The sequence below is a fragment of the Argentina silus genome, assembly GCF_951799395.1.
Source record: "Argentina silus genome assembly, chromosome: 12".
In the NCBI taxonomy this organism is placed as follows: domain Eukaryota; kingdom Metazoa; phylum Chordata; class Actinopteri; order Argentiniformes; family Argentinidae; genus Argentina; species Argentina silus.
In genome coordinates this window covers 19,416,872-19,431,871 of record NC_139666.1, presented here as the reverse complement: position 1 = coordinate 19,431,871, position 15,000 = coordinate 19,416,872, and the positions used below count along the sequence as shown (strand labels likewise).

At 47.1% G+C, this 15,000-nt stretch overlaps 1 protein-coding gene across 1 annotated transcript in view; it reads left to right on the top strand.

The window, feature by feature from the left end:
• The window catches only part of myo16 (myosin XVI), a gene marked incomplete at its 5' end in the record, with an annotated part of 90,386 nt that overhangs the window by 10,019 nt on the left and 65,367 nt on the right, over window positions 1-15,000 (top strand). Inside the window, 2 exons of the mRNA XM_083681463.1 lie at window positions 8,989-9,059; window positions 9,483-9,626. Coding sequence (XP_083537589.1) covers window positions 8,989-9,059; window positions 9,483-9,626 — 215 coding nt within the window. The remainder of the gene's footprint in view (window positions 1-8,988; window positions 9,060-9,482; window positions 9,627-15,000) is intronic.

Sequence of the window (15,000 nt, the reverse complement as noted above, 5' to 3'; positions counted from 1 at the left end):
GGACTGTGTCCTCGTGGTGTGTCTTGGTTCAGAACAGCGGTGGCATACGAGGGCCGTCGTTGATCTTCACACGTTACCTCTTCTTCCAGTCTTCCTCTCTCTCCAATTATTATTATTTATTTTTTTTCAATTTGCGGCACCAACAGAAATGAGAAAACAGTCACTTTAGCCGACTGTATACGACTGCTTATTCTTTATTAGACCGCTGTGCGTGTGCGTGTGTGTGTGTGTGTGTGTGTGTGTGTGTGTGTGTGTGTGTGTGTGTGTGTCTCAATCCCAATTAAAGAGTTCTGGAGAGCTGGCTTCAGGCATAGATCCAGTGATAGAGTAGAAACACACTCCGCTGACAAGGCAAGCCCGGTAATCAGATCACCTACACACACACACACAAACATACACACCCCTCCCTTATCAGCAAGGCAGGAAATCAGACGGAGGAGAGGGAAATGAAGAGAGACAGAATTGGAAGAGCGAAAGGAGAGAGGGGGTGAAGAAATTGAAAAAGAGAGAAAGTGAGCAAGAAAGAACAAAAGAAGAGAGGTTCATGGACGGATAGGGGGACGGAGGGAGGGAAAGAGAGAACCCAAGCCCTATATTTCATCTCAATTCACCTCTGCCGTATGTAAACCGGGGCTTTTGTGTGCATGGTGACATTTTGTGAAATTGCTTCTCCAAACTCATCTCTTAACTTCATCAAGCCGAGGCGTCGGTGGAACGGCAGCATCTGTTCCCCGAGAGGCGCGCAGCAGAAAAAAAATCAATTCCCATCACGTCATTCCGATTCTGGAATGATGATCTGAAATATTCCATGCTGGAATATGTGTGTGTGTGTGTGGGGGGGCGGGGGGGGGGGGGGGGGGGTGAAAATGTTATTGGAGCGAGTGATATTGGCATATTGTTCTCAGCAAACATCATATATGATAAGATTGAGCTCTTATGAATGGTCTTTGCTCTCCTATATGAGGTTAGGACACAGGGGCTGCTGCTGTAGAAACATCTGATGAGAAGGAATCTCCACCTGATGTTCATAACTGATTCATGATCTATGACGTCTCTATGCATGGCACGCGTGTCTTACACTGTAGCTGTTATGAGCTGTAATGAGTTCATATCAGATTGCATATACCATGTTGATGATTTGATTATGTGAGTTCTTTATTGATTTTGAGAGCCATTAGTTGATTACACATAATCTTGTTGCTCGCGTGGACTGGGAGTGATCATGTGACACACAGATAATACCTTGGCCTCAACACTGGCGTGTTTGTTTGTGTTTGTGTGACACCCAACACGTCGGTGAATTGAGACATGCTGTCCCTTAAGAGAAGTGTAATTACAGGTGGGGATGGAGGGGATGTCTTCCTCAATCTGGAGTAGGGAACACACACGCACACTCGCACGTGCATGCGCACACACGCACACACGCACACGCGCATGCACGCACACACACATGCGCACACACACACACACACATACACACACACACACACACACACACACACACACACACAGACACTCACACACACCCTGTCCTCCGCCTGCTCCCTATTGATCTGGGTGTATAGATCCAGGCTGTGTGTAGCCTAGCATCAGTCACACAGTCTTGTATTCAGGGAGGTGGAGGCACTGAGATCCGCATTAAGAGACACAGCTGCTGCACTAGTTACCTGTCCATCACTTCAGCATTCAGGCTCAAACACACTCTTATGGACAAGGTTTCAGACTCAAACAGACACTCTTTTGGACAAGGTTTCAGCTTCAAACAGACACTCTTTTGGACAAGGTTTCAGCTTCAAACAGACACTCTTTTGGACAAGGTTTCAGCCTCAAACAGACACTCTTTTGGACAAGGTTTCAGACTCAAACAGACACTCTTTTGGACAAGGTTTCAGCCTCAAACAGACACTCTTTTGGACAAGGCACTCTACCCAACACGTAGATTAGCCTACCCATCACACCCAGCCACAGTCTGCCTGGAGCCCGCAGTGGCACCTTTCCAATGTCTCTGTTCTCAAAGTCTCTTCTGTTCCGCAAGAACGAACCAGGCGCGTGTTACAATACGACGACTTATAACAAGAACAGTTTTCCTCTTTTCTCTGACCCCCGGCAGCCCCTGCCTCTACGAGGTGTAACATTCACAGGGAACAGTTTCCTCCAGCAGTGTCCATCTTGAGGAGCCTCCTCACCCCACCGGCAGCACTCTTACATGGACCTGTCAGAGCCAGCGCTGGTCCTCCTCACACCCTCACACATCCACCTGCTTCCCAGGGGCTCTCGCAGTAGGAAGGTACATGTCTCACTGTGACACCGCCAGGCCAAATCCTCTACGTTGACAGAACACCAGAATGAGAAAGGTCGGGGGGAGAGAGAGAGAGAGAGAGAGGGGGAAGCAATCTGCCTCTCAAGCGAAACGCTCTAAGATCACACACAAGCTTTGATGTGATATTCTGGTGTTTTTTTTTTTTTTTTTTGACTAAATCAACTGTTGAGTAGAAAGTGGAAACCCAACTTTCACATCTTAATATCTTAGGTAAATCTTTGCTAGGGCAGAATGGGGTGGCAGAATGGGGTGGCAAGGCAGAATGTCATGCGCTGTACAATATGTAATCACGCCCCCGGTAACATCACACGCTCTGTAATATCCCAATGCTTTCACCAATAGTCTTTGGCTTATGAATCAATGGTGAAAGTGAGCACCATAGCCTAAACAAAAGTGTCTCTGAAATAAAATCTGTATTCAGTAGCTTCACTTGTATGTGTTTCCCCAGAATTAAGAAAATAAGCCAATGAATTTCCAAGATGACAGGGTCCTACGGCATACGTTTATTTCCTCTCCAGAGAGCTTTGATCTCTCCGCAGGTGTAATGCTACAGCCAGAGATCGTCTGGCAGGGTGCTGGAAAAGCAAGCAACAGTCAAAACAGAGGAAGAGAGTAAGAGAGAGAGAGACTTGAGAGAGAGAGAGAGAGACTTGAGAGAGAGAGAGAGAAAGACTTGAGAGAGAAAGACTTGAGAGAGAGAGAGAGAGAGAGAGAGAAAGACTTGAGAGAGAGAGACTGCACATTTTTAATTTAGATTAATTTTTGTACTTCCTGCGCAGAGATCTGAGCCTTCTCTAATTAAGATGTCACACTCCAGGGAGACTGAAGAAGTCATCAGACTAATGCTGATAACCCCAAATCTTCTCAGCTCTGGAATATTCAAATCATACTTTTCTCTGAAGCTGAAAGAGTCAAACAGCTTGTTACTTGTGACCATTTAAAGTAGGATTTAGTTCTATTGCCTCATTCAGAACTTGTCTAATGTGTTACCAATATCTACATATTTTAAAGCAGACATCCTGTTCCCATGAATGAGAAACTATTCAGGTGAGAATACATTGGTTTACAGGTCCTATGAGCCATCTGTGTAGAATACATTTATAATACCTCATATCACGTCGATACTGCATCGTAATACTTATGAACTTAGACCATGGCAGGTTATAACAACTCCTTACGACAGCTCATACTGTAAATGCATAATGAAGCCTAGCGTTAGTTCAGACAGGGCACTCTAAGTCAACGTTGCAGCTGTCCGTCAGGAGACAGGACAGCTGGTTCACACATATGCATGAACATTCATCACATGTTCAAGGGACAGAGGCTTAAAAGTAGTCCAGTTTACATTTTCCTCCATAGCATCCAACAATGGTGACATGGTTGCACTGGTTATGAAAGTGGTCGTCCCAGCCACCACCCCCAGCCACCACCTGCTCAGTCACTCTGTATGTAGCTTACCTATGGGGGGTGGGGTGGGGGGGGGGGGGGGCTTGATAAGTCATGGGCTCCCAGCCATATTGTAGACCTGTATGTTGTTGTCGTTTAACTCCAAGTAGGAATCTATACAGAGTGGAGGCATACAAATCTGCCAAAAAAGTATTACCATTTTCATGCAATAAATGGTTAAACTTACGAGAGTGTCCTCACTGAAAGGGTCTTATAACTGCTTTCATAAATGCATCACAGACTGACGGGGGGGGGGGGTTTCGTGAAAAGTGTTCCCCAAAATATGCTCTGGAATTTCAAATCCCATCTTCTCCGGAGAGTTGGAAACTTCGAGGACTTTTTCTGCTTCAGTGAACGCATCATAGAAAACCTCTCTGTTCTTCGAATGATGTATTGTCTAAGAACAATATGCACCGCTCCTGAAGGGAGCGAAACCAGAGAAAAAGACTTTGAATGCTCATTTTGAAAACATGGGGAAGTCAGGCGAGACCGAGTTCTCTTGTTATTATGAATGTCTGATAAGGAGTCGAGAGACAGAATCATTTACACGGGATGGGTGTTTGCACGATGTTTCATATTGCGGTTTTGAGGGTGTGGATAGATTAGGAAGGGAATACAGTGGGTCAAAAGATACGGAAAAACAATGAAAATACCGGAGCGTGTGGGTAGTGTAGTGTCCTGTCAGGGCACATATATTAACACGGATCTGATGGAACACGATGATGAGGAGAGATGGTGAAAGAGATTGAAAAAGAGAAGAAAAAAGAAATAGCCTCTCAGCCGCTACTTTTCACCCCCTCTCCTCCTCTCCTCCTCTCCTCCTCCTCTCCTTTTGTGGTTTCAGAGAGGCAGAGCGACCGCAGCTTCATACGTACCATTACCTCCACTCCACACCCTGCTCTCCTCTCTGCGTCCCTTCGATTCTCTGCAGTTGAATATTACTACCTCATACATGACAAAGCTCTTAGTCCAAGAATGGAATACCCAGAATCACGGATGCTAGGAGGCTCGCTAATGGTTTTTGAGTAGGGACCTGTTAGCGCCCCTGCTACATAATACAATTAGCATGTTATGCAAGAGAGAGAGAAAGAGAGTGGAGTGGAGTGGGGTGCTTCCTGTCAGGGGGCTGACAATATAGCACAAGGACAATGTGGAGACACAACGTCTTCTCCTGATTGGAATGTGTCTGCCGCTGCCTCCACTTTGTCGAGTCATCGGGAGTTTGTTAGGAAAGTCTGGCGTTGGAGTGGCTCAAGCTGCCTTTCATTCAGCGGTTGGCTGATCTGGTTGCAGCTGGTTAGAGTTGTTGGCTGTTGGGGGAGTGACTGAATGACTGTTGTTGTCTGTATGTGGTCATCTTCTGGAGGGATGAGTGGAATGTGCTATTGGGGGGAGGGTTGGGGGTGATGTCATCTTTTTTTTTCGGTTGCAGAGCTGAAGAAGCACTGTAGTCGGTCAAGGGGGTGGGGGTGGGGGTGGGGGTGGTGTTGGTGTTAGGGAATGGAAAATAATGTCTGATGTGGTCAAACAAGCTGGACTCCAGGATCTGATCTTGGTTGAATTTCTTCTCTGTCCGTATTTCACATCCCTCTTCTCTCTTGCTCTCTCTCTCTCTCTTGCTCTCTCTCTCTCTCTTGCTCTCTCTCTGACTCTCTCTCTCTGACTCTCTCTCTGACTCTCTCTCTGACTCTCTCTTTCTCTCTGACTCTCTCTCTCTGACTCTCTCTCTCTCCCTCCCATTCTCCCACTCTCCCTCTCTCCCAGCTCCCATCTGGTTGCCATGGAAACTCCACATATGTCTCTGACAGCTGTTTTTGCCGTTTTATCCCCAAAATGACAGACCGGCTGTGTTTTCTCGCCCACTCCTCCTCTGCCTCTCTCTATATCTGCAGACAGTCAGATGAAAGAGAAGAACCCATAGATACACACACTAACACGGGGCAAAGCAGCACGCTTATTCATTTACATCCCGCCGTCGGAGTATCCGTTGTCCTGTTCACCACTAATAGACCCATTAGAATGATTGTTTTACAGGGACTAGCTACAGGGATAGGCTGGACTATTCTTCAGAAAGCACTATCCAAGTCCATAATAAGGTCTAAAACCTCTCTGAAGAGTATGTGTGAAGGTGTGAATCCTAAACAACATGGCCAGTGCTGACTATGTTGTTTGTAAGTGCAGTAGCCCAACAAAGCTACTGTAGCAGCAGTTCAAAACGTACAGTAATGTGCTGAAAAACCCTGTCAGTGCTGGAGGTCAGACTTTGAGTTATGGTGCTCAACTGAATTGGTGCTCAACTGTCTTTTTTCGGCTATTGACAATTCAAAATATCGAACTTACAAAGTCTTTTTTTTGGATTGAATGAGCTTCGTGTCGCTGCAAGGGTAGGGAGTGGAATGTGGTCTAAGAGTGTACTGTATGGTCCTGATGACTACTGGACAGTGTACCTGTCAATCAGTGGGACAGTGTTGACATATGGACCAATAGAAGAAGAGGAAAGTGGACTGTGTTAATGGTCCAACAGAAGAGCAGAGGGGTAGATGGTGTTGACATATGGACCAGTTGCACAGCAGAATATTGAACAGTGTTGACACACGGACCCAATAGTACAAGACATCTGACCTGTTGGTCATATGGTGGAGCTGACATCCCTGAGGGTCAATACATAGCGTGGGCCCTTTGACCTCTGTTTAGTCACGCTCAATAATGCCCCATAAAAACACAGACGGGTCCTTCTGGTGTTTCCCTCCCAACGGCTAACGCTAACAGGCGCTAACAGATGGGAGGTCAGACAGACCAGAGGCCGTCCAGACAACGGCCTGCCATTAAATATGAGTCACACAGACACACACACACACACACACACACACACACACACACACACACACACACACACCTCCCTTATCAAAAATACATTACAATACTTAAGAAATCACCATCAAGCACCTTCAAAAGATAGAGTCATAAACATTTGAACATCATTAGAAAATAGTAACAGGTTGAGAAGTGCAATTATTCCATAACAAAAAAGCAGATTTGCTGTGAAGCTGCAAATTGACTGCTTAACAACTCTGTTTGATACCATATCACGTGTTTGATACCAGAACTCATTCCATTCCATGCATTACATTGAGCCCGTCCTCTGATTTCTACCTCCACCAACCTCCCCAGCCTCCATCTTTTCCATGAAATGAGCCTTAATTGCTGGGATGATATTTCAGAGCTCTCAGCATGGAAGGAGCAGAGAGAGAACATCTGGGGTTGGGAGGATCGTTGTGTTGATGGACTTTTAGAATGACCAGTGTGTGTCTCTCATCTCATCATCGTCTGACTTGTGTCCGCCCTTCCCAGCCGCCCAGGGGAAATGTGTGTGGAAATGTCCGGAAATGTGTCTGTCCAGAAATTACCAGTTTCTGTCTCATCAACCATTTACGATCCATTAAGCAGTGCGCGTGCCTGCATGTGTACACATCAGTGGAGGTAGAAATCTCATTGTAATGCAAGGAATGGAATGAGGAATGGTATCAAACACACACACACACACACACACACACACACACACACACACACACACACACACACACACACACACACACACACATCCATACACTCAGAAGCATCTCCCTGCACCAGGGGGAAAGTAGAGATCCGTGGGGGCTGAGTGTGGATCCTTACATGACCTAATAGGGAGATGAATAAGCCAGACTGACTGGGCCTACAGTAATACCTGAGAAGCTGACTGGTTCATAATGACTAACCAGCTACAGCTAGAGTCCTACTGGCTTTGCTGAACACTCCAAACAGGACAAGTCTAATTCCTGAGCAGCGGTTCGACTAAGCAGGCTGTAATTTGGTCTCATCACTTCTGTTGGGAGACAGAATAAACGGATCCATGTAGTTACAGTGGGCCTCAGCTTGGCTCAGCCTGACATGTGTCCGCCCCTTCCAGCTGCCCAGAGGAAGTGTGTGTGTGTGTGTGTGTGTGTGTGTGTGCGTTTGCGTGTGCGTGTGTGTGTGTGGATGTGTGTGTGTGTGTGTGTGTGCGGCCATTAAACACACATCTGTTTACATAATGACCACTTACGTCAAACGACCCTACGGGGGTCATCACAAGGGTTCATTTCGAGATGGAATTGCCATGGTAATTACCAGGGACATTACCCTCACAGTTAACGGTCCTGGAGTGTGTACGTGTGTGCATGTGTCTGTGTCTGTATGTGTGTGTGTGTGTGTGTGTGTGTGTGTGTGTGTGTGTGTGTGTGTGTGTGTGTGTGTGTGTGTGTGTGTGTGTGTGTGTGTGTGTGTGTGTGAGCCAACGATTCAGTTATATGCGCACAGTTGCCGCTTTATTGGTGGGGTTTGTAAGTGTGAGTGTGTGTGTGTGTGTGTGTGTGTGTGTGTGTGTGTGTGTGTGTGCGCGCACGCGCACGCGCCTTGGCTTGGTTGACAGTGTAATCTTGCTGAGGTAAGGTATTCCAGTGTTTATTCAGCATCCATCCACTCCTGTCAGTGTTGTTGAGAGAAAATAGCTACAGTCAAGCACTCTCCTCCTCATCTGTCTCTCTCTCTCTCTCTCTCTCTCTCATCATCTGTCCATCTCGCTCTATTTCTCTTGCTCTCCCCCCTTGCTCTCACTCTCCATTTCTTGCTCTCTCTCTCTTTCTCTCTACCTTTTCATGTAGAAGCATAATTGCTTTGACTTGCGGGGGACGTCTGGAACAGGCCTGTGTCAATATGTGATTACTGGTGCTGCAGAGTGAATGTTCTGTGTGTAAGACGTGCATCTATTGGTTTTGTACTGCGATCTGTGTGTGTGTGTGTGTGTGTGAGAGTAGGAGCACTAGAATAGATGCTGCCGTAGTACATCTGTGTCAGTGTGTGAGGAGACTCTGGCTGAGTCAACCTGATGTGATATGATGTGAAGTGAGTGAACCGTGCTGATCCACACGCTCTCTACCTCTCAGACCTGACGCTGGAGCATTGAGCGCACGTGCACACGCGCACACACACACACACACACACACACACACACACACACACACACACACACACACACTGATACACATTGACTTCTCAAGGGCACACAGAGGACAAGCCACACACAGGGGAGAGTATACAGTACAGGTGTGTGTGTGTGTGTGTGTGTGTGTTGACCCTCTAGCTGTACAGTATAATACAGTAGTCGTGTAAAATCATAGCTCTCTCACTATGTTGTGTTTTAGTGCTGCGTCTGCTGAAGGAGGGAGCTGACCCCAACACTCCCATCTCCTCTGGAGGATCCCTGCTACACTTGGTGAGGACGCACACACACACACACACATACACACGCACGCATGCATGCACACACGCACGCGTGCACACACACACAGGCACACACAGGCACACACAGGCACACAAAAGGCACACACACCTTCAAACACCCACAGTAACGTACTACACATGTTAAAAAGGTAACCTTTCAATTTCTTGATATCAGTGTACTGTACGCAGATTAATCTCTTTCAGTCTACGCTATCATCATCAACTGTCACGACCCCCGTGGTAATAGGAGGTTTCATATCATGTATAATACATTTCACTCATTCATGCATGCAACTGAATATGCAATACTCGCTGGACCGTACGACACATAGTTGACTACTGTATGCCACAGAGAAAATGCGACACGTGTCATTTAAAAACGATTAACAATTGTAATGTTGCCTCAACGCCACAGTGTGCTCGTCATGACAACGTGTTTGCGGCGGAGATTTTGACGGAGCGAGGGCTCAACGCTAACCTGCAAGACGAGGATCAGTGGACCGCGCTGCACATCGCCTGTGTGTGTGACCACGCTGACATGGTGCTGCTGCTGCTGCTGGTGAGACACACACACACATGCAGGGAGAGAGAGAGACACACACACACACGCAGGGAGAGAGAGACACACACACACACACACACACAGGGAGAGAAAGAGAGACACACAAACACAAACACACACACGCACACACACACTCACACACAATCCCAATCCCACAGGCACAACCATACTGGGTATGAATATATCATGAGTCTAGTTGGAAAATGTCTCTAAATTTAACCGTCTGACTTCAAAGATCAAACAGAGTCTGTCCTACGGAGACCCAGTCTGGTTGGTGGTGTGACTGGCAGAGGGGTTTGGGCCTGGGGTTTGGTTCTGCTGATTGGGTCTAGTGTGAGAGAAGGGCCAGCTGTAGTGTATGTGTGTGTGTGTGTGTGTGTGTGTGTGTGTGTGTGTGTGTGTGTGTGTGTGTGTGTGTGTGTGTGTGGGGGGGGGGGGGGGGGGGGGCAGGGCAGGGCCAGCCAGCCAGTCACCAGAGGTGGAGGCTGGGTTGTGTCTGGGTAGGCGTAAGACCTATTCTGGTTGTGTTGATTAGCTCCTAGGGGCTTGGGTTGAGTCTGGGACTGGGACTGGGACTGGGACTGGGACTGGGGGGTGGGGGGGTGGGGGGTGGGGGGGGTTCTGGGCTGGTTCTGCTGATTAGGCCAGTGTGGATGAAAAGCCTATATGGAGGGGTGGGCAACAAATACCACACATGGGGGGTGGGGTTGTATTTGAACAGCTGCCAGAGAGAGAGAGGGGGAGAGAAAGAGAGGGAAGGGAGAGAGAGAGAGAGAGAGAGAGAGAGAGAGAGATAGTGTGAGTGTGAGTGAGAGCCATAGATATAGAGTATGTTCTTCATGAGCCACCAACCTCTTTCTTCCCCTCTCGACTAGTGAAGCATTTGATTTCCCTGAAGCAGAAGAGTTCCATGTTGGCAGAGCCCTGTCAGCACCTCTGCATGTGATACTGATATACCAGAAGAGGGAGAAGTAGAATGTGTCTTGTGATCTGCAGTACATGAAATGACATGAAACGCCTTTTCAGCAGCTCACCTCTGGTGGATTTTAAGAGAGGACTTTAAACCTGTTCCTCTTCGAGTGTGTGTGTGTGTGTGTGTGTGTGTGTGTGTGTGTGTGTGTGTGTGTGTGTGTGTGTGTGTGTGTGTGTGTGTGTGTGTGTATAACATTTCAGCAAGCCTAATGAAAGAATGAATGAGATTCCAAAAGTAGGCCTCATTTGCATGCCGTGTGTGTGTGTGTGTGTATGTACTGCATACAGTCTGTATGTGTGTCTGCATGCATTTAGGATAAGATATTATTGTATCAGGCATAAGGCACAATTATCAACAGGAAAGAGGATGCCTGAAAGGGGAGCTTAGGCAGTGCCTGAGTAAAAATAGCTGCTATTGAAGCTGCAACTCCCAGAGAGCTTCTATGTCTATATCTCCCTTCTGACTTCTGTTTCCTCCACCACAGAGCATGCTAATGCCCAGTCATTAATCCAGGGGAGGCTGGTGGAGTTAGAAATCGGCGGACGGGCCTCATTGTAATGCATGAAACGGAATGAGGAATGGTATCAAACACGTGATTTCTACCTCCACCAGCCTCCCCTGTACTATCTCTGATCACAGACAAATCCCTTATCCGGCATAGAGGAGGGAACAGAGAACCTCTGAGGATGTGCTGCCTCTTCATTTTGAGGGTACGTTTATGCTTATCAGGGTGATTCACCAGAACAGAATGATAGAATGATTAACCCACCTTTCTCTGAGAGACTTGTAGGAGTAGGCAGAAAATAACAGCTCGTTCATGTAATTGCTCATGCTCTCTCTCGCCGTCTCATTCCCCCCTCTTCCTTTACATCTCTGCCCTTGGTTTCTCATCCCTTCTACCTGAATAGAGGGGTGGTTTTTTTTTTCCGCTGACAGAGGTGTTACAGAGGGGTTTGTGTGTGTGTGTGTGTGTGTGTGTGTGTGTGTGTGTGTGTGTGTGTGTATGTACGTAAGCGTGTGTGTGGAGGGGGGTTACCATTATTATAGGAGGGGTTGCGTTATTGTCTCTCCCCCCCCCCTCTCTTTCTCTTTTTGATACCATTCCTTACTCCGTTCCATGCGTTACAATCAGATTTCTACCTCCACCAGCCTCCACTTGGTAAGTCGCCCACAGTACAGTCTGCATTGCCTTCACTATTTCTCCTCATCTCTCTCTCTCTCTCTCTCTCTCTCCTCCTCTTTCTCTCTCTCTCTCTCTCTCTCTCTCTCTCTCTCTCTCTCTCTCTCTGTGTTAGCGCTCGTGCTAATTCTCTTATCTCCATACTGCAAACAGCTGGAGTTGGATGGCTTTTCCCACTCTCAACACCCCCCCAACCCCATTCCCAACCCCCAATCCCAGCCCAGGGTAATGCTCTTTCTCCCAGCATCTGTTTGGCTGGATTAAGTCCCTCTGACTGGGGGAAATCTGTCCAGAGAGAAGGAGGATGTTGGCTTTGGAATTTTCACTTTAGCCTGAACCATGATTAGGGCTTGTAGACAACAGCAGAATGCTGTAAAATGCTGAAGCTACAGAAGTATCACCAACACCCCCCCCCCCCCCCCAACAAGATGTTTCAGTAGGTTTCACCCATAATGACTGAGGCATTAATTTCCTCTTTTGGCATTCATTTACAGCCCATCTATCACATTGCTTGGTTCTTCATATTATCAGGACAAATTTCCACTTTGATGGAAGACCCAAGCACATTAGCAGTAGCAGGGGGAGGCTGGTGGAGGTAGAAATTGGAGGATGGGCTCATTATAATGCATGGAACGGAATGAGGAATAGTATCAAACACGTGTGATGAGTCTGGTATCAAACACGTGTCATGAGCTATGAACAGGTCATGTGTCACCCTCTCCAGATGTACTGTACAGTCACTGTTGGCGACACACTCGTTAGCTCCCTATTCAGAGCCCAAAACCCTGTTGTGCCATTGGTCCATCGTCCTCATCCTATCTGATTTAATTTAACAGTGCCAATTATGTCTTTTTATTTGCATGGCTAATGAAGCCCAGGCCCCGTGATGAGATAAGCGATTAGCACTAATTGGCCAGTCGTCCTTATTCTGTTCTAACGTCTCCCTCAGGAAGTGGCTGTCTGTGCTCTCGCCTCTGATCTTGGCGTTTTCGCTGAATCCCGCCGTCCTCGTTTGAGTTTGCGTCGGAAAAGCGGAGAAGGAGGAGCTCTGATGTGTCAAATTCTCTGAAACGCACTTAATCTGAAACCAACTCTGAAAGTTTGGAGCGAACCCTGAAGTTTGTGCATGCCAGTTGTATGCAACTCTTGGCTTTTGCGATGATGTCTGACGGCGGTTGGGTTTCTGATGTTCTCTCGCCTCGGTCATAAACGCTTTCTCCAAAATCTTCACCGCTTAAGACTGAAGATTCTGATGAAGTGGTCCTCAAGAGGAATTGTGTTTTTCGCATAACGTGGTTCTCGATTGGGGCTAGTCTTTACTGTATGGTTCCCACTGAGACGACACCAGAGCACTGACCCACTTTTGAAAGTTGTAAACCTAGAAAGTTGAAACGTATTCCGCTTGAAGCCCCTTTGTCTGTAAATACAGTAGCTAATGATGAGCCCTGGGCTGAACTTATTCAAATCAGTTGAACCCATTTTACTTATACTTGTCTTGCCCAGAATCTCTTAAAAATTGTATTGCAAACCACCCCAGGCTTTCTCCATAGCTATATTGATGAAGGCATCCGCTAGCTTCTGTGCAGGACGGTTCACGGTGAGAACAGATCACTCATGGAAGTGTGGTCCATTATAAAGCCATTCATCTAGCTTTGGGAAGATGTATAGTGTGTTGTGACTGCTCCTCTCCTGGGACCTAGACTGGTCTAGCCATCCCAGAGGACCATACCACCAAGACCATTGGCTAGCTGCTGCTGTTGTTGTTGTTGCTATTGATCCCGCTCTGGTCGCTGCGGCAACACCTATTATGACACGCGGGCAGGATGGCGTTAACGGATTCCTGTCGAAGGCCGATCCATCATCGTGCGGCGGGGAGAGTTAAGCGTGTCTGAGGGAGAGGTCAGCTGGTTAACCCCCTCGCTGCTTGCCTGGCCGCAGACCAACGCTCCCTCGTTCATAACGTGTCAGCGTTTATTATCTCCAGTCAGACAGATGAGGCTGCTCTCCTTGGATCGATGGGCGACCATGCTGCTATCTGTCCCAGGAAATGTTCTTTGTCATCATATACACTCACTGAACACTTTATTAGGAACACTATACTAATACTGGGTAGGGCCTCCCTTTATTAGGAACACTATACTAATACTGGGTAGGGCCTCCCTTTATTAGGAACACTATACTAATACTGGGTAGGGCCTCCCTTTGCTCTCAAAACAGCCTCAATTCTTCGTGGCATTGATTCCACAAGATGTTGGAAACATTCCTTTGAGATTCTGGTCCATGATGACATGATTGCATCAGACACAATTAGTGGCAGATTTTTCAGGTGCACTTTCAAGCTGTGAATCTCCCGTTCTACCACATGCCAAAGGTGTTCTATTGGATTCAGATCCGGTGACAGGGAAGGCCACTGAAGAACACTGAACTCATTGTCATGTTCATGAAACCAATTTGAGACGACTTTTGCTTTGTGACATTATCATGCTGGAAGTAGGCATTAGAAGATGGGTAAATTGTGGCCATGAAGGGATGCACATGGTCAGCAACAATACTCAAATAAGCTGTGCCAAGAAAACATTCCCCACAGCATTACACCACCTCCACCATGAGAAGGTGTACATGTGGTAAAATGTAGGTGTACCTAATAAAATGTTTGGTGAGTGTACATTGATGCAATGAGAAATTATTAACAATTATGGTCAGGTGTCAAATCATAATAAGGGACCACACTGCAATTTTTATTGGTTGCCTCGTACTATTGTTCTTTGTGATGATATATAACATATGACATATGGTTCTCAATCCTTTGTTTCAGGAGCCAGTCTAGTGGTGAGAGTAGTGTGTGTGTGTGGGGGGGGGGGGGGGTACTGCACTGTAGAGCCAGAGCAGCTTGTGTCAGCTGATGTCTTCATTAGGACAGTCCCGTATTGACTTTTACCAGAGCTGAGAATGACAGGTCAGGGACATCTCCCTGGGTCATGTAGGGCTATTCTCTACACAGGCAGACTGCAAACTCACACACACACACACACACACGCACACACACACACACACACACACACACACACACACACACACACACACACACACACAGAGACACAGACACAGAGACACAGACACAGTCCAAATGTCTCTGTCACAGTCATAGTGACACAGACCTGGCCAAGTCAATAACTGTCCCTCGCTATGCTCTGTATTCTACAACCCCAACCCCCACC